Raw genomic sequence first — 20,091 nt, forward strand, 5'->3', positions numbered from 1 at the left:
CACTCCTGAGGACTCAATGGGAAATTTGGAGTAAATTTAAAGGGAAGCTGCTTCCGAGCAACTCTCCCTTAGCACCGATAATAATGTTAAAGAATTTCCCAGAGGATCTAAAGGGTAGATTATGTAAAATATTAAAAGAGAAAAATAAAATAAGATTAAAGGATTGGGTAAGAGATATTAAAACAAGAGAGGATATGGAAAATTTGTTAAAGGAGAAGAAGCTATCTTGGTTAGAATATGGTCAATTAGAGCAATGGAATAAAAAGTGGATTAAAGATAATAGAATGTGCAGAAAGATGACGAGGTTTGAAGAATTAGTAGTAAGTAAGGAGGAAGGGAAAGGAGGGAGTATAGTTTCAAAAGGATTAATGAGTGAAATATATAAAATATTGTTAGAGAAGGAGTTTAGAGAGAATACAGAGAAAATGGTTTGGGAATCAGATTTGAAGATACAAATAGGGCGACAGAGCTGGGAGGGACTATGGAAACAAAGAGTGTTGAGAAGTTTATCAGTAAGAATAAAGGAGAATTATTTTAAAATCCTATGGAGGTGGTACCTAACCCCGGTTAGATTGAATAAGATAAGTGATCAACATTCAGCAAATTGTTGGAGAGGTTGTGGGGAAAAAGGGACGTATTTACATATGTGGTGGCAATGCAAATATGTACAAAGATTATGGAAGATGGTGTTCTCAGAAATTGAAGAAATAGTGGGAATGAAAATAGAACAAACACCAAAAATAGCATTGCTGTCACTATTTGAAGATATAAAGTGTGGAAAAGGAACTATAGAGCTGATATCGAATTTGTTGGTTGCAGCACGACTGATGGTAGCTAGGAACTGGAAGGTCCAAGGGGAATATTCTATTGAGGAATGGTACAAAGAAGTATGGGATATAGCCATTAATGATAAACTGACATGTAATATTAAGTGGAGAAAAGGCGTAACTAAAATAAATGAGTTCGAAGGAATTTGGAAACAGTTCCTAGTGTTTGTGTTTACTAAGGGAAGTGGGAAACCACCAGCAGAAGAAACGATTAGATTTTGGACTCAAGAATGATCCCGAGGTGGGGGGTGCACTTTTATGTTAAGAACGAAGATGTTGTAGTATGATAAGGTATATGTAATAGTTTTTGATATTTGTACTCAACAATCATTCAATATGTATGCAGCAGATATTTGATGTTTTTTTTTCTTATTGTGTTTTGTTTCAGTTATATTTTGGTAATGTTTATCTATGTTTATATAGTGTTGAAAATGAATAAAAATTAAAAAAAAAAAAATTCTGCCATTTCTAAATAATACCAGACTTTCCTCGTTAGGAAAAAAAAAAGTGATAATGGTTGCAAAACACGGGAGAAGCCCTGGAGGATGAAATAAAGCATTGGCAAACTATAAAGCATCGGCAAACTGCCACGAGAAAGCAAGCACGAGTGGACAATAAAAGCCTGCCAGCAGGAGCTTCTCACTGCAGCGGTTTCTATGAACAGAAGGAGACCTTCCACAAATGAAAGAATAATTCAGGATCCAAACTGTTGCTCTCCCTCCACAAATACCTGCTTCCTACAAACATGAAATGTGTGTGTATGTTTAATTTCAGTGATTATTATATAGGATTTCTATGCCCAAAGAATACAACCAAATTTAGAATTGATAGTCAATAAATAATGCACTTTTCCCATCTCTACAATATTTTAATATAATTTTCTCCCTAATGAGCCGGATTATTTTTTTAAAAAAAGTTCCAGAAATCTGATTTTCCTATACATCATATTTGGAATGTATACATTGTAAGCCATGAAACAGGGATAAGCTGTCCCTCAGTAAAAAGCAAGAAAGTTGCCAACATTTTTTAACCAGTCCTGCTCCTGGGCCTTTAACTTTAGCCTGACATTCAGCTGCAGCTGACGCTTTTTCCTGGCATGATAGAGATAATGTGATCCGAGCACTGGTTACTTTAATCATTTTACTTTTATTTATTTTTTAAAAGATACAAATCTCTTCCAAGGGGACTCCAAAATTAAAGGCAGCATTAAACATTCTTAATAGCAAGTGAATTGATGGAGATTTTAGTTATTGTTGCCATTTTTCCAAGCTGTTATGGTAGATTAATTGCCTGATCCTCTTTAAACCTTGGAATCTTCTTAAACTCGTCTTGTTTTTTGAAGAAAAGCTGAGCCAGGATGTGATCTGCTGTGGCATGGAAATAGTCATCCATATCAAGTGTTTCCAACTGCCAAAACACAAACAACACTTGAATTGTAGAGAAGGTACATCAGTATTCTTAACATAGTATTCATGTGTTTTATTAAAATATATACATTTGGGGTGGAGGTGTTAAATTTTTTTTTTAAATTGCCATCACATGCAGTAAGTACTATCGTGAAAATTCTGTCTTTTTTAATCTCTGAAAACATTTAAAACTTGGATTTGACTCACAATGGTTCACATGTCAGAATAAGTAGGAAGGAAAGGAAAGGAGCCTCTCGTGCAAGCACTGAGTCATTACTGACTCTTGGAGGGACGCCAGGTTTCGCTGACGTTTTCTTGGCAGGCCTTGTAGCGGGGTGGTTTGCCGTTGCCTTCTCCAGCCGTTATTCCCTTTCCCCCAGCTAACTGGGTACTCATTTTACCGACCTCGGGAGGATGGAAGGTTGAGTCGACCTGAGCCGGCTGCCTGAGAACCAGCTTCCGCTGGGATCGAACTTAGGCTTTGGGGAGAGTTTCAGCTGCAGAAACTGCTGCTTTACCGCTCTGCGCCACATGAGGCACAATAAGTAACTGTGGGTTAATTCAAGATGCATCCTGGCCACCATTTTGACTATGTAAGCAGCAGCAGGGGGGCACTGCGACTTGTCGTATTCTATAAACCTGGGAGTCATGGGTTATATAGGGTGACCATATGGAAAGGAGGACAGGCTTCGGTATATTTAACAGTTGTATTGAAAAGGGAATTTCAGCAGGTGTCCTTTGTACACATGCAGCACCTGGTGAAATTCCCTCTTCATCACGACAGTTAAAGCTGCAAAAGCAATACTAGAGTGACCAGATACAAAAGAGGGCAGGGTTCCTCCAGCTTTATCTGTTGTGATGAAGAGGGAATTTCACCAAAGGCTGCATGCATACAAAGGACACCTGCTGAAATTCCCTTTTCTATACAACTGTTAAAGATACAAGAGCCCTGTCCTCCTTTTCATATGGTCACTAGGTTATTGGAGGATTAACCTTCAAATAACGCACAATGCCCAGGTTCGAACAACACAAGCCACGAAGTGTCCCCACCGTGGCTTGCATATTCAAAATGGCAACTGGTGTATGTTTCAGAGCCCATGGGTGAATTATCCCATGGCAGTTTACTGGGATGTGTGAACCAGGTCAATAAGTCATTGTGGGTTGTTCCTGGGAATTGTAGACAAACACAGCACAACTCCTAGGACAACCTTTTTGCAGCCTAGTACCCTGTAGATATGTTGGGCTGCAACTCCCAAAATCCCAAAGGCCATGCTGGCTGGGAATTATGGGAGTTGCAGTCCAACACTGGGAGTTGCAGTCCAGAGTTGCAGGGCCCATCTGAAAGTCAATTTCTCACCTGGTTTCCAGTGCTGAATGCCAAAATGAAAAGCAAGTCCTCATCACATGTGCTCTTGATGTAGTGTTGCGTTCCGACTGGGAAAAACACAACGTCTCCGACACCGATGCTGAAGTCGGTGGTGAGAGCAGGTGAAGCTATCACACCCACCTGGAGAAATGATGCAGCAACAGGAAATACAGTCATATATCCAGACAACTCGATCTTGTAACTCTCAAGGGACTTTAGAAAAAATATGATCCCATCACAAACCCAGTTCTTTATCATGTTAACAAGAGCCAAATCACTGGCTTCAATACACATGGGCTTGCTGGAAACCCGAGTAAAGCATAGTTGGATCAGTTTGGTTTTCCTTGCCTCACTGGCCCCAGTGCAAGAGGTGGGGATTTCCAGAACCCTGACATTAGGTAGGATGACCCTATGGAAAGGAGGACAGGGCTCCTGTATCTTTAACAGTTGTATAGAAAAGGGAATTTCAGCAGGTGTCATTCGTATGCATGCAGCACCTGGTGAAGTTCCCTTTTCATCACAACAGTTAAAGCTGCAGCTCTGCCCTCTTTTGTATCTGGTCAAGATATCCTCCTTTCCATATGGTCACCCTAAAATTCATAATCATTTCCATCATAGAGTTTCAAATTAAATAGCTACCTTTCCACACCCACTGATGACATATCCCATCTCATTGGCATTGAAATGAAAGTGTGGCTGCCGTAGACCAGTTCTATAAATCCTGAGCGTCCCCAAGGTAAGAGTATCTTCTTTCTGAGAGCAAGAAGAAGAAGAAGAAGAAGAAGAAGAAGAAGAAGAAGAAGAAGAAGAAGAAGAAGAAGAAGAACAACAACAACAACAACAACAACAACAACAACAACTATTATTTTATTATTATATATAATATTTATATACCGCCCCGCCCCCAATTCAAAATTTTGGAGCAGTGTGCAAGATAAAATTCAATAAAAACAGGACAGATTTTAAAATGAAAGCTGAACTGTGAACTGTGGCTGGTTATTAAATATGGGGTTTGTATGCTAGCAACCCGGGTGCAAGTAGAGTTTATGAGCTTTTCTACACAAGATTGTTAATCAGCTGTTAATCCGCTGAATATACTTTCAGTTTCATCACAGAATTGAATTTGGTGCATGACACACAAGGTTTTCCTGGTTTTCTGCTATATAACCTCTAGGTGGAGCTGTGTAATTGCAGAATAGCACAAATACACAAGAGGAAATCACGCTTTATTTCAGGTTTATAGTTTAGTAGCATGACTTCTGTACCATAAAGAAAATAACTGAAAGTGCTGGTTAGACACAGAAGCGAAACTGGAGGGTCACAACATTGACTAAAGAACCTGTAAACAAGTGTAAGTAGGGAATAATGAGCACCTGATAAATACCTTGGGTAGAAAAGCTCATTATACCATCCTTTATATATTATTGTTACCAAGAATTGAAAGATACAATTTTCATATTCTGCAGGAGTTTTTAATGTACATATCTGAATCAGTTCTCTGTTTTTGTTTAACCCTGTATACAAGATAGCACCTTACAACTGAATACTTACCGAATGGAGAAACTCACTGTAAATTCTTTCATTGGGTTTCAGGCCTCTTCCACCTTTGACATACCGAGCCCACTGCATTATTCCCCCCGGAAAACGGAACTCGGTCGACCCTGGATGGAGGAATAACATCACAGCTTCAGTGGACAGGAAAGGTTTGCAGGTCATCTTTGCGGTAGTCATAGAATATTTATTAGCTTAAATTATTTGCTAGGGTACCCTTGTTGACTGGAGAGATGTCATAGCTGAAGTATAGAGCAAATGCTTTGCATGCAGAAGTCCTCAGGTTTGATCCCAAACATCTTCAGACTAAGGTGGGAAACACCTGTCCTGAAATGCTGGAGAATTGCTGCCTGTCTTCGTAGAAAAGCCCCGCCCCCAACCTGGGCAGGATCTACACTACTGCTTTATAGAAAGAAAAATACTCCGGATGAACGACTGGCTTCGAAGGTGGTGCCGTCGTGAGAGTTTTGGATTCTGGGACCACGGGCTATGCTACTTGGAACATGGACTGCTGGCAAGGGATGGGTTGCATCTCACAAGGGCTGGAAAGAATGAGTTCGGCCACAGCATGAAGAACTTCATCAAGAGGGGTTTGAACTGAATCTTAGGGGGGTGGGGGACGTAAATTTTGAGGCAACAATGGATGAAGGCCAATGCACCACAGCACAGAGAACAGCTCCAACAGTGCCCCAAAATAGTGTCTGCAACAAGGTAGGAACAAAGCCAGACTATAAAACACATGGTCTTCGATGTCTATATACAAATAATGCCCAGAGCATGGGAAACAAACAGAACGAACTTGAACTCTTATTACATGAAGGCAAATACGACTTGATAGGTATAACTGAAACTTGGTGGGATGACTCCCACGACTGGAATATAGCAATTGAAGGATATAACTTGTTCAAAAAGAACAGAAGAAATAGAAAGGGAGGTGGAGTTGCACTATATGTTAAAAATACCTATCCCTGCACAGAAATACAGGCGGATGAGACTGGGAGCCCCGTCGAGAGCGTCTGGATTAAAATAAATGGGGCTAGGAATAAAAAGAATATGATAATCGGAGTCTACTACCGACCACCCAATCAAGGAGAAGACGAGGACGAAACTTTTGAGAAACAAATTGCCAGTGTTTCAAGGAAGTGTGATGTAGTAGTGATGGGGGACTTCAATTACCCTGATATCTGTTGGGACACCATTACTGCCAAAAGCGGCCCTTCCAAGAAATTCCTGACATGTATGGGTGATAACTTTCTCCTACAGAAAGTGGAGGAAGGAACTAGAGGATCGGCAATCCTTGACTTGTTATTGACCAATAGGGATGACTTAGTGGATAAAGTGGCAGTTACTGGAACTCTGGGGGAAAGTGACCACGTCATACTTGAATTCTTGATTATGAAGGAGACAAAAGTCGAGCATAGCCATACACGTACTCTGGATTTTAGGAAAGCTGATTTTAATAAACTCAGAACTATAATAAGTAAAGTCCCGTGGCAAGGGAGCCTAATGAGAAAAGGAGTGCAGGATGGGTGGGAGTATTTAAAAAATGAAACTTTAAAGGCACAGTTACAAACAATTCCAACAAGGAGAAAAGATAGAAGACAACAGAGGAAACCAATGTGACTCCACAAAAAGCTTAGAGATGACCTGAAAACAAAAATGGATACATATAGGAAGTGGAAGGAAGGCCAGGCTACAAAAGAAGAGTACAGACAAGTGGCGCAGAAGTGCCGAAATGGCGTCAGGAATGCTAAAGCTGTGAATGAGCTGAGATTAGCGAGGGATGCTAAAAGCAATAAAAAGGCTTTCTTCAGATATGTGAGTAGTAAAAGACAGAGGAAAGAAATGGTGGTTCAACTGCTTAATGAGGATGGCAAATTGATAACAAAGAAAAGGCTGAAGTGCTCAATTCCTACTTTGCCTCGGTATTCTCCCAAAAGCGGGTCTATGACCCCCCTGGAAAAAGTGAAGCAGAAGTTGAGGGGGCAGGACTGCAGTTTGAGATTGATAAACAAATGGTCAAAGAACACCTAATTTCCTTGAATGAGTTCAAATCTCCAGGGCCCGATGAACTGCATCCAAGAGTAATGAAGGAGCTAGCGGAAGAACTCTCAGAACCTTTGTCTATTATCTTTGCAAAATCATGGAAGACGGGTGAGGTGCCGGACGACTGGAGGAGGGCTAACGTTGTCCCTATCTTCAAAAAGGGCAAAAAGGAGGAACTTGGGAACTACAGACCAGTCAGTCTGACATCCATCCCTGGGAAAATTCTGGAGCAGATTATAAAGAAGTCAATCTGTAAACACCTTGAAATCAATGCAGTGATTACTAGAAGCCAACATGGATTTGTCAGGAACAAATCCTGTCAAACTAATTTGATCTCATTTTTTGATAGGATAACCTCCCTTGTGGACTGTGGGAATGCTGTGGACGTCATATATCTTGACTTCAGCAAAGCTTTTGACAAAGTACCACATGACATTCTGATTAACAAACTAGCTAAAAGTGGGCTAGATGGAACAACTATTAGGTGGATTCACAGTTGGCTACAGAATCAGACTCAAAGAGTAGTTATCAATGGAACCTTCTCAAACTGGGGAGAGGCAATGAGTGGGGTACCGCAGGGCACAGTCCTGGGCCCAGTGCTCTTCAACATTTTTATTAATGATTTGGACGAGGAGGTGCAGGGAACGCTGATCAAATTTGCAGATGACACAAAATTGGGTGGGATAGCTAATACCCTGGAAGACAGAAACAAACTTCAAAGTGATCTTGATAGGCTAGAGTGCTGGGCTGAAAACAAGAGAATGAAATTTAATAGGGATAAATGCCAAGTTCTACATTTAGGGAATAGAAACCAAATGCACAGTTACAAGATAGGGGACACTTCGCTCAGCAATACTACAAATGAGAAGGATCTTGGAATTGTTGTAGATCGCAAGCTGAATATGAGCCAACAGTGCGATATGGCTGCAAGAAAGGCAAATGCTATTTTGGGCTGCATTATAGAAGTATAGCTAATCACGTGAGGTACTGGTTCCTCTCTATTCAGCCCTGGTTAGGCCTCATCTAGAGTATTGTGTCCAGTTCTGGGCTCCACAATTCAAGAAGGATGCAGACAAGCTGGAGCATGTTCAGAAGAGGGCAACCAGGATGATCAGGGGTCTAGAAACAAAGCCCTATGAAGAGAGACTGAAAGAACTGGGCATGTTTAGCCTGGAGAAGAGAAGATTGAGGGGAGACATGATAGCACTCTTCAAATACTTAAAAGGTTGTCACACAGAGGAGGGCCAGGATCTCTTCTCGATCCTCCCAGAGTGCAGGACACGGAATAACAGGCTCAAGTTAAAGGAAGCCAGATTCCGGCTGGACATCAGGAAAAACTTCCTGACTGTTAGAGCAGTGCGACGGTGGAACCAGTTACCTAGGGAGGTTGTGGGCTCTCCCACACTAGAGGCCTTCAAGAGGCAGCTGGACAAGCATCTGTCAGGGATGCTTTAGGGTGGATTCCTGCACTGAGCAGGGGGTTGGACTCGATGGCCTTGTAGGCCCCTTCCAACTCTGCTATTCTATGATCCTATGATTCTATGCAGTGCACTGACAACTGTTGGAGCCCGGGACACATTCCATATACCGCTTTCAAACTGCTTTCAAAGTGTTATATCCTGCTTGGTGTAGATCTGGCCCTGGAGGCCTCCAGATGTGTTATGCTACAATTTAGGGAATATTGAAACGTATTGGGACCACAATACCTGACAGAACACCTCTCCTGATATGAACATCTAAGGTCCTCCTCCGAGTGCCTACTCCGAGGGAAGCTCGGAGGATGGCAACAAGGGAGAGGGCCTTTTCCGTAGTGGCCCCCCAATTATGGAACGATCTCCCATATGAGGCTCGCCTGGCGCCAACATTGTTATCTTTTTGGTGCCAGGTCAAGACCTTTCTCTTCTCCAAGGCGTTTAACAGCATTTAACAACATATGCTAAGTTTTTTTTTTAATGGACCCCAGAACTGTTGTTTAAAAATAGATACTGTTTTATACAGTTTTTATATTTTGATGGTTTTAAATTTTGTATACTTTTTAATGTTCACTGTTTTTAACTTTTGTAAACCGCCCAGAGAGCTTCGGCTATGGGGTGGGATATACATTTAATAAATAAATAAATATTGAACAGTATTCTGCACCAACACTCTTGATCTAGTGCAGTGTGTTGAGTATATATTTTAACAAAACAGTTTTAAAGTGTTTAGGATCTAGAACAGCCTTTTTAAACATGCTGTCCTCCAGCTGTTTTGGACTACAAGTCCAACAATTCCTAACCATTGGCCATGCTGTCTAGGGCTGATGGGGAGTTGAAGCCCCAAACATCTGGAAGATCCCAGTTTACGGAAGGCTTCATTTTACCCTTTAATCCCTTCCTTCCTCCCTCCTAAATCTCTCATTCCTCCACTCGCTAGCTCATCTTTCTTTCATCTCCTCTATTTAAAGCCCATGTTGAACCGTGGAACTGTCTATAAATTATTTTCTTTGAAGGAATATTATACTTACTCACTAACTAGGAATAAGCAAAGCCACTTGGTTCTTGCTCTGAAAAGTTGGTGATCTGAATTTGCAGAGAGCGGAAGGATTGTATTCAGCTCCAGAACGAATTCTGGAATCTAGAATAGGCCACACAATTCATTCTAGCCAATCCTTTCCTGGCTGGAAGACTTTCGTGCAACTAGGGACAAGGTGACATCACTACTGCCTTGCTGTGCTAGAAGTCTGGGAGGACGTCCCCAGGACTGATGCTGTTCGCTACTATATCTGGTCCCTGTGCTGAAGAAGTGACCTGCCTTGCTAGTTGCCCAGGTACAGAGGTCAGGCCATCATAGCTTGGGGTGTAGTACCTTTGAGGTCAAAGAAGTACCGCCACACAAGAGCATCCCTAGACTGCTCATACTTGGGGTTGTGGACAAGCTGTGCTAGATTGGGTGGAAGGTTGATCGCCTGGTCTTCTGCTTGCTTCTGGAACGTCCTGATGAAGTCCACTCCACCTTTAGGCTAAAACACACACACAGTGAACATTGCGTTGAGCAAATAAAAGTTTAAATGAAAACGGCTCCAGCTTCAAAAGAGACAGGGATGGGAGGAACCGAATGCATATTACCCAGTTAAAAGATATTAAAGGCTTCTTTTATAGGAAAAAAAAGTTTCAATGGATAGACATGGAGAAAAATTGTCATCAGTTTCTGGGGAAAACTTAGGATAGTTCCATATATTACACAGAAGGAAACATGAGTTTGCCAAAAGGTGTACGCCCAAGAAGAATTTATAACCAATCATGATTCTCTGATGAGGATCCATTTATTAGGAAAATTGCAGCATTTGTTGAATATTATTATTATTATTATTATTATTATTATTATTATTATTATTATTATTATTATTATTATTATTTATTTGCTATATACTTTCTGTACAGACCTTTAACGACCTTGCAGCAATGTCTTCAGGCGTTGAGAAAAACACATCATCCACATCCGAACTCTGAAGCTCTTCATGGGTGGTAAAAAACAGCAAGAACAAACAATCTTCTGCACCAACGTTCTTGAGCCAATGCAACGTGTTTCGAGGGAAGAAAATGAGCTGGCCCGCCTTGACGTGGTATGTCGTGACTGTACTTCCACCAGCATCCACTACCCCAATCCAAGCTCTGCCCTGAAAAGCACAAGCAGAGAGAGAACTAGGATTTGTGTTTTCGGACTGGGAATGCAAGTGAGTGTCCTTCCTGCTTCACTACTACAGTGCAGAAAACGGAGCCCTCAGCGGTTCCTTAAAGAAACAATTTTGACATTTAGGGAATATTGAAATGTATTGAACACTATTCTGCACCAACGCTCTTGATCGAGTGTGTTGAATATATATTTTAACAAAACAGTTCTAAACGTGTTTAGGACTTAGAATAGTCTTCTTCAACTTGGTGCCCCTCCAAATGTTTTGGACTACAACTCCCAGAATTCCTGACATTGGCCATGCTGGCTACGGTTCATAGAAGTTAAAGCCCATCTGCAAGACACCAGGCTGGGGAAGGCTGATTTGGTGCTTCAACTTGCTCTTCCTTCCTTCTTTCCTCCTCCAAAATCCCTCTTTCCTCCTTCTTTCCTCCTCTCTCTAGCTCATCCTTTCATCTCCTGCATTTATTTCCATCTAAGCGGTTGTTAGAAATCCACGTTAGACCCTCAAAATTGCAACTTCCGCAAATGCTGTATACGCTGATTTGTCATCTGCATAACTTAAAGTTCATCTTTTCTTCTTGAGTTCTCTAAACCTCCTTCCCCACGTCTCCTGCCCACCACAGTTCCTCCCTTTTGTTTGTTGTTTATTCGTTCAGTCGTTTCCGACTCTTCGTGACTTCATGGACCAGCCCACGCCAGAGCTTTCTGTCGGCTGTCGCCACCCCTAGCTCCCCCAAGGTCAAGTCTGTCACCTCCAGAATATCATCCATCCATCTTGCCCTTGGTCGGCCCCTCTTCCTTTTGCCTTCCACTTTCCCTAGCATCAGCCTCTTCTCCAGGGTATCCTGTCTTCTCATTAGGTGGCCAAAGTACTTCAGTTTTGCCTTTAATACCATTCCCTCAAGTGAGCAGTCTGGCTTTATTTCCTGGAGTATGGACTGGTTTGATCTTCTTGCAGTCCAAGGCACTCTCAGAATTGTCCTCCAACACCACAGTTCAAAAACATCTATCTTCCTTCGCTCAGCCTTCCTTATGGTCCAGCTCTCGCAGCCATAGGTTACTACGGGGAATACCATTGCTTTAACTATGCGGACCTTTGTTGTCAGTGCGGTGTCTCTGCTCTTAACTATTTTATCAAGATTTGTCATTGCTCTCCTCCCAAGAAGTAAACGTCTTCTGACTTCCTGGCTGCAGTCAGCGTCTGCAGTAATCTTTGCGCCCAGAAATACAAAGTCTGTCACTGCCTCCACGTTTTCTCCCTCTATTTGCCAGTTATCAATCAAGCTAGTTGCCATCCTCCCTTTACCTGTAAACATTTGCACATCCTTTATCGCTGCAGGAATGCTCAAATGGCTTAACATGGTTTCATCACAGAGAGGGTGGGTGTGTTCTTGTTAGTATACCGGATAGATCAATTTAGAACGTCTTGCTCTGTGTTTCCCTGTTGTTGTGCAGCAGGTGAGCACCTGAAGAATCCCCCCCTTTTGGTTATGGTGCCGCAGCTGTGGACGTCCCTCCCAGTGGGATGAAATGGGGAGATCCAGCTGGCGCCATCACTGTTTTCCCAGCAGCCAAGTAAAATGTGGTTATTCCACAGGGTGTCTGGGGAAAATGCTGGCTGATTTACTACTGCCTATGCTGCTATTGGGTTTCCTTCCTCCTGCTATTGATTAACTTTGCACAGTAGGGAATAGTCCTTTTGTTGATACAAGGAAGCCTCCAAGCAAACATATGCAGCTATCAGAGTTGGACACATTGTGCCCAACCTGTCTTAGTCAAGTGATACCTGCTGGCACCCAAAAACACAGTCCCTCCCACTCCATTCCCCTGCAGGGATAGCCTCACTGGGGGTGGGGGGAGAGCAAACCTATGACTGTATCTCTTGAACTACTAATCTCCCCTTGGCTTCAGACTACATCAACTGCAAAGTTATGTGCTGGATAGGGAAGTTTGCCACCTAGTAACTGAAGGTGGTACTACAGGCTTCAACCACATGGACATACTTAAATTAAAATCAATTTTAATGGATTTTTTTTTAAAAAAAATTCCCTGAAGTGCACAACCTCAGAATCCCGTTAGTATGCATGCCAAGTTTCCATTGCCTAGGTTTTATCATGTTGGTGTTATGGTGGTGATGGACAGACAGACATATATACATCCATTTTTATTATTATACATTGGTGCGAATATTTGTTAGGATATTTTGTTATACTGTCCTTATTGTTGTTGTTAGCCACTTTGGATTCTTTCCATCAGAAAGCTGGATCCTAGAATCATAGAACAGTAGACTTGGAAGGGGCCTATAAGGCCATTGAGTCCAACCCTCTGCTCAATGCAGGAATCCACCTTAAAGCATCCCTGATAGATGGCTGTCCAGCTGCCTCTTGAATGCCTCTAGTGTGGGAGAGCCCACAACCTCCCTAGATCATTGGTTCCATTGTCGTAGTGCTCTAACAGTCAGGAAGTTTTTCCTGAAGTCCAGCCGGAATCTGGCTTCCTTTAACTTGAGCCTGTTATTCCGTGTCCTGCACTCTGGGAGGATTGAGAAGAGATCCTGGCCCTCCTCTGTGTGACAACCTTTTAAGTATTTGAAGAGTGTTATCATGTCTCCCCTCAATCTTCTCTTTTCCAGGCTAAACATGCCCAGTTCTTTCAGTCTCTCTTCATAGGGCTTTGTTTCCAGACCCCTAATCATCCTGGTTGCCCTCCTCTATACACGCTCCAGCTTGTCTGCATCCTTCTTGAAGTGTGGTGCCCAGAACTGGATGCAATACTCTGGATGAGGCCTAACCAGGGCTGAGTAGAGAGGAACCAGTACCTCACGAAATTTTGAAGCTGTATTTCTATCAATGCAGCCTAAAATAGCATTTGGTTTTTTTGCAACCACATCACACTGTTGGCTCATATTCAGTTTGTGATCTACAACAATTCCAAGATCCTTATCATTTGTAGTATTGCTGAGACAGGTATCCCCCACCTTGTAACTCTGCGTTTGGATCCTTTTTCCTAGATGTAGAGCTTGGCATTTATCCCTATTGAATTTCATTCTGTTGTTTCCAGCCCAGTGCTCCAGCCTATCAAGATCACTTTGAAGTTTGCTTCTGTCTTTCAGGGTATTAGCTATCCCACCCAATTTTGTGTCATCTGCAAATGTGATAAACATTCCCTGCACCTCCTCATCCAAATCATTAATAAAAATGTTGAAGAGCACTGGGCCCATGAAACACACAATGTTGAAGAGCACTGGGCCCATGAAACACACAATGTTGAAGAGCACTGGGCCCATGAAACACGCAATTTACACAAACATCTAACCAAAACAGTACCGTTAAGACGTAGCCTTGCTCATTGGCGTTGGCGTGCCAGTGTGGAACACGCATGCCTTTACCCTTTAGCAGTAAAGTTCCAAATGTCATCTTGGAGCGTTGCGCGTTGATGCTTTGTCCAAACTCCATAGCTTCTTTGTTCTCGTATTGGTCGGCATTTTTCCGAAATCTGGACCACTGGATGGTACCACCTGGGAATTCGAATTTCTGGATAAAATCATATAAGCCCAGTCATATTCATGATTATAAGTCCTACATAAAAGTTTTTTTTTAATGCAATGAACCACCAATCCCCATTCTGAAAATGGCTGCTAATGCTTGATTTCAAATGGTAGTGACTCTGTGGGTGGGGTCAAAGGATGGAGCCAGAGTCATCCATCCATCCATCCATCCATCCATCCATCCATCTGTTGCCTTTGTCAGACGCTGGAGAAGAGGAGTAAGTTATGGCCAAATTACATGTCACTGCATGTGTGCAAGCACTTAAGAAGATCCATGCTGTATATGACAACAGCGGCTGGATTGTTATATGTGCAATACTGGGGAAAAAAACAAGTACCAACAATGGAGGAATGGCTCCTCAAGGTGTAGGAACTGGCAAAGATGGTGAAACTTACGGTGTTAGTAAGAGAAAAATCAACAACTTCATTTGTAATGGACTGGAAACCTTTGATAGAGTATACTGAAGAGTCGCAAAAAATGATCTGTTTGTCTGTGGATTTTATATGTAATCTTTTTTAGTTTTTTTTTTTTTTTACTTAATACTGGGCTGGCTAGAGGGTAATAATTGATAGTCTACATCTGACATGAAGATTGCGTCAAATGGATTATGGCTTTGTGTTTGTGTGTTTTTACTAGATGTATTGTATGTGATGTTATGTAATTGTTCTTTTGTATTTCCCTACCCATTTCCCCCCATGTGCTTTGCTCTTTGTAGAAAACAATAACACTATTGATTTTTTTTTTTTTAAAAAAAGAGAGAAGATCCATGCTGGATTAGATCCAAAGTCCATTTAATCTAGCACTCTGTTCACATTGAGACTAACTAGTTGTTGACCAGGAAACGCACAAGCAGGACATGTTGCAACAGCACCTTCCCACCCATGTTCCCTAGCAGCTGGTGTATATAGGCTCACTGTCTCTGATACTCGAGGTAGCTCATAGCCTTCAGGCAGGGCCGGATTAAGGCCAGCTGATGCCGTAAGCACAGCCCAATAATGGTTCCCCCTTGGCCCTTTCATTGCTTAGCTGGCAAGACATTAAGTCTCAATAAGTGCTGAAAGTGAAATAAGACATTAACAACTCAGTTTTCTTCAAGGCCACCCCCCACGCCAGAACACACAACTATATTAAATATCAACTGTTTTTTATTGTATTTATTTAACACTAAATAGCAGCAAGCAATATAAGCCAATTACTTATAACTAGGGTAAAAGAAAAAAAAATACAAATTTTCATCACTGTTTTATGCATAAAAACTGTTTTATGCAGTTTTTAATAAAACTGTTATGAGGGGGGAAATGCAAATGCAAAAATTTATTGAAAACCATTTTTAATCACCGTCCAAAAGATTACAAGACAAAATAAGAACTGATGTTATCTCTACTGAAATTATGTGATCTCGAGAACATACTTTTCAATTTTGGTGGTCCCCCTCCCCTTCCCTTGGTGCCCTAAGCACATGCTTATATTTCTTAAAGCAGCCTTCCTCAACCTGGGGCGCTCCAGATGTGTTGGACTTCTTGTGTGAAACGGGCTGAAGTTACAGGAAGTCAGATTCCGGCTGGACGTCAGAAAAAACTTCCTGACTGTTAGAGCAGTACGACAATGGAACCAGTTACCTAGGGAGGTTGTGGGCTCTCCCACCCTAGAGGCCTTCAAGAGGCAGCTGGACAGCCATCTGTCAGGGATGCTTTAGGGTGGATTCCTGCACTGAGCAGGGGGTTGGACTCGATGGCCTTATAGGCCCCTTCCAACTCTACTATTCTATGATTCTATGAAAGAAGTTTTGGGAATTAGTTAAACGGTCATACCTGGGATTTAGTGAGATGGTGGAGAAACCGGAACTTGGGGTCCACTTGGTCTTGGAGTAGAGACATTCTTGGGATTTCTTGGAAAGATACTTCATGCTTTTCTATGTTCGCTTCATAATTTGGTCTTGCGTTAAAGCCAGAGTAGTTAACCCAAACCAGAGACAAAGCCACCATCCCCACCACAATAGTTACCATGCCAGCCAAGAGGCAAAGCAGAAAGAACTTGAGCAGGGACCACTGGCTTTTTGTCTCCATCTATAAACAAACAGAAAGGAAGAATTAGTAGCCAGTTCTACCACCTTAGTAAACAGAACAATACTACTACAGTCCTGCTCTGTACAAATAAGCTGCCCTATCCATGATTTTTCAGAACAGGTGGCGAGCTTGTAGTGGCTAAAGTGTTGGACTGGGAGTCTGGAGATCTGGGTTCTAGTCCCCACTCAGCCATGGAAACCCACTGGGTGACTTTGGGCCAGTCACACACTCGCAGCCCAACCCAACTCACAGGGTTGTTGTGGTGAGGATAAAATGGAGAGGAGGAAGATTATGTATGTACGCCGCCTTGGGTTCCTTGGAGGAAAAAAGGCAGGATATAAATGCAATAATAAAATGCTATGACCTCAAAAGCATCCGTCATCCTTTCTCCTAACAACGGGTGATTGTGTGCCTACGAATTTGGGGGCAAAATGGGGCCTCCCAAAAATAAAGCAGTGGTTTCTACATCCTTGAGAGGCCTCCTAGGTGTGCAGAACTATGAGTGTGTAAATGAAATGGGGGAAAAATTGTTAACTGTCCCCATCCACTGGCAGGGTAAGAACCTATGAGCTTCAAGACCTAATAAATACAGAGAGCATTTGAGCCATGGAACATTAGGGTGGCCATATGGAAAGGAGGACAGAGGTCCCATACCTTTAACAGTTGTAGAGAAAAGGGAATTTCAGCTGGTGTCATTTGTATGCATGCAGCACCTGCTGAAATTCCCTCTTCATCACAACAGATAAAGCTGCAGGAGCCCTGCCCTCAGTGGGTGTCATCAGTGGGTGTGGAAAGGCAGCTATTCAATTTGAAAATCTATGATGAAAGTGATTGTGAATTTTAGAGTGACCATATGTAAAGGAGGACAGGGCTCCTGTATCTTTAACAGTTGCATAGAAAAGGGAATTTCAGCAGGTGTCGTTTGTATGCATGTATCACCTGGTGAAGTTCCCTCTTCATCACAACAGTTAACGCTGCAAGAGCTATACTAGAGTGACCGGATACAAAAGAGGGCAGGACTCCTACAGCTTTAACTGTTGTGATGAAGAGGGAATTCCTCTAGGTGCTCCATACCTACAAGTGACACCTGCTGAAATTCCCTTTTCTGTGCAACTGTGAAAGATACAGGAGCCCTGCCCTCCTTTTCATATGGTCACCCTATGAACATGAGATGTCAATTAAAAGCAAAAGAAACAAGAAAAGTAAAAGTAAATGAAGCGTGGGCAGGAGGGATGGGCCCGCACAAGCCCCTATTAATTCGTAGGTATCCTGCAACAAGGAGCAGAACCTGTTGATTTTGTTCTGCTCAGCATGGAGAAGTTCCTCTTTCCACTGATCCTTCAGGCCTGACACAATCCCCGTTGCTTACATTAATTTGGCCTAGCCAAACTTCCCTAACTTAAAATGGCAAACAGGAAACCAAACTTTCCTAATCTAAACAGAAAACCCAATGAATATTGGTCAACTCAAACGTATAGCGTAACGGTCAGGTACAGGTATCGGCATGGCCGTGGGGCCTTGCAGTTGGTCGTTAAGATTTGATTAGAACTTGTGTAGAAAGTTAGAATCTATGCAAGCTTATCTCTGTGAGTGTTCCCAGAGAAAGAGCAAATGCGAGTCGCTGAAAGCATTTCCACAATGGGAAAAATTAAAATGCTGCCCTCTCCGGACTCCCTCGCTGTCATAATAATGAACACCTCATTAGTTAAGGGATGAGACAAGACTTCTATATATTACATGAAACTGCCCAGAGTTTTGGCTATAAGAGCATAAGAAGAGCCATGCTGGATCAGACCAAGGGTCCATCTAGTCCAGCACTCTGTTCACACAGTAGCCAACCAGCCATCGGCCAAGGAACAACAAAGCAGGACATGGCGCAACAGCACTCTCCCACCCATGTTCCCCAGCAACTGGTTCACAGGCTTACTGCCTCGGATACTGGAGATAGCACATAACCATCAGGGCAAGAAGCCATTGACAGCCTTTGCCTCCAGAAATTTATCCAACCTCTTTTTAAAGCCATCCAAATTGGGGTGGTATAGAAATATAAATGAAATTAAATGAACAGGACTCTGAAAACTGCTACAAACTAGTACCTGCAATTCTTACCTTATTTACCCTTACAATAAATGATGGAATGGTAAATTTTGGCAACAGAGATCCAGTTACTTAAATAATAACGTATTTCTTTGTTCTCTTGCTCAGTACACTCCCTTTGACTTGTCCTCTTGCTGTATGTACTTTCTCCTTTTGTACCCCAGTTGCTGATATTTATCAGATGTGTGCCTGATAATAGATTCAGTTTTGCAAATGCACCTGGCTGGCTAAGGCTTTCTTGCTTCGGCACTTAATCTTACAGCTACTGTGGTGTAGTGGTTGGAGCGCTTGTCTACTACCGGGAAGACTTAGGTTCAAATCCACACTCAACCACAAAGCTCAATATCTCTTGGACTAGCCTAACTCACAGGGCTGTGTTATGGCTAAAATGGTGGGGAGCAGGTGGGGAGAGGAGAAGTATGTAGGTCACCTTGGAGGAAAGGTGGGATGTAAAAGTAATCAATCAATCAATCAATCAATCAAAATAAATTACAGTAAGTGCGCACATCCACCCATTTCTGCACCCAAGAATCTCAACCATCCACCGCATGACTGGCGCTATCAATTCTGACAGTGTTGATCAGCATATAAGGTGTGGGGAGACCTCAGCCTCGTCCACCTGTAGCTGTAAGATTAAGTGCCGAGGCAAGAAACCCTTAGCCAGCCAGGTGCATGTCATGAAAATCCAGAATTTTTTAAAGGAAGATTGCAGGAGGAAACCTTTTTAAAAAATTCTGGATTATCGTGATGTAAAGTGGGCTGCTGTCTTATATGGTTCAGTTCTAGATATCCAGCAAATGCCTATTTCCTCAGAGCTAGCTAGAACTGCACATTCTCAAGATTCTTCCACTTCTCTACATATTCTTTAAAACACGTTTCTAGACCTGACTGCTGCTTATAGAGCCAAGATGCAACTTACGGGGCGTTCTGGTTTTATCCTCTCTGTTTTGACTGAGGACTTCTGAGTCATGTCTTCATCCATTTCAAATCCTGAATTATCTGCTTCAAGTTAACAAAGCAAAGTAGAATTTGCATGCACCAAAAGCGAAATCCAAAACCGTTTTGGAATTCTGACTGGTACTTCAAAGCTGAAGGAGAAATCTGGTTATCGTAGAATGCACGCACAGCAATGAATACCTACCATATATGCCTGAGCCCCAAAGAGGATGAAATTCAGGAAACTCCTTTTCTTAAGCAAAACTGCCTTTATCACGAAGGATCTGCAGTGACAAATCTATTTCTAAATTCAGCCACGAACTTACCCACTTGATCCAAGCAAAAAAACCGAAAATCGCCACACAGGAAACCACAAGTTTCGTAGCGCTAAAGATGTTCAACGAACGTTATCACCCAGTCACCTGAATTCCCTTCTTAGGGTCTATTAATGAAACCTTGTATTCTGAAATAACGTATTCATTTGCTTCAGTCTCCAGTATCTTCATATACAAGAGCCAAGACAGAAGCTATGGTCTGGTTTGTTTTAAAAAAATTAGATTAATAAATAAAAAAACT

General features: G+C 42.2%; 1 protein-coding gene across 1 annotated transcript; it reads right to left on the reverse strand.

Moving 5' to 3' along the window:
• Nucleotides 1-1,967: 1,967 nt before the first annotated feature.
• Nucleotides 1,968-19,561, reverse strand: LOC134400468 (uncharacterized). The gene is made up of 9 exons (XM_063128800.1): nt 19,499-19,561; nt 16,228-16,482; nt 14,195-14,401; nt 10,618-10,851; nt 10,041-10,194; nt 5,151-5,260; nt 4,239-4,352; nt 3,591-3,740; nt 1,968-2,234 (listed from the first exon to the last, which is right to left on the reverse strand). The coding sequence occupies exons 1-9, from the start codon at nt 19,559-19,561 to the stop codon at nt 2,100-2,102; spliced, it is 1,422 nt and encodes a 473-aa protein (XP_062984870.1). The 3' UTR covers nt 1,968-2,099.
• Nucleotides 19,562-20,091: the final 530 nt, after the last annotated feature.

The sequence above is a fragment of the Elgaria multicarinata genome, chromosome 6 (genome assembly GCF_023053635.1).
Source record: "Elgaria multicarinata webbii isolate HBS135686 ecotype San Diego chromosome 6, rElgMul1.1.pri, whole genome shotgun sequence".
Classification (NCBI taxonomy): domain Eukaryota; kingdom Metazoa; phylum Chordata; class Lepidosauria; order Squamata; family Anguidae; genus Elgaria; species Elgaria multicarinata.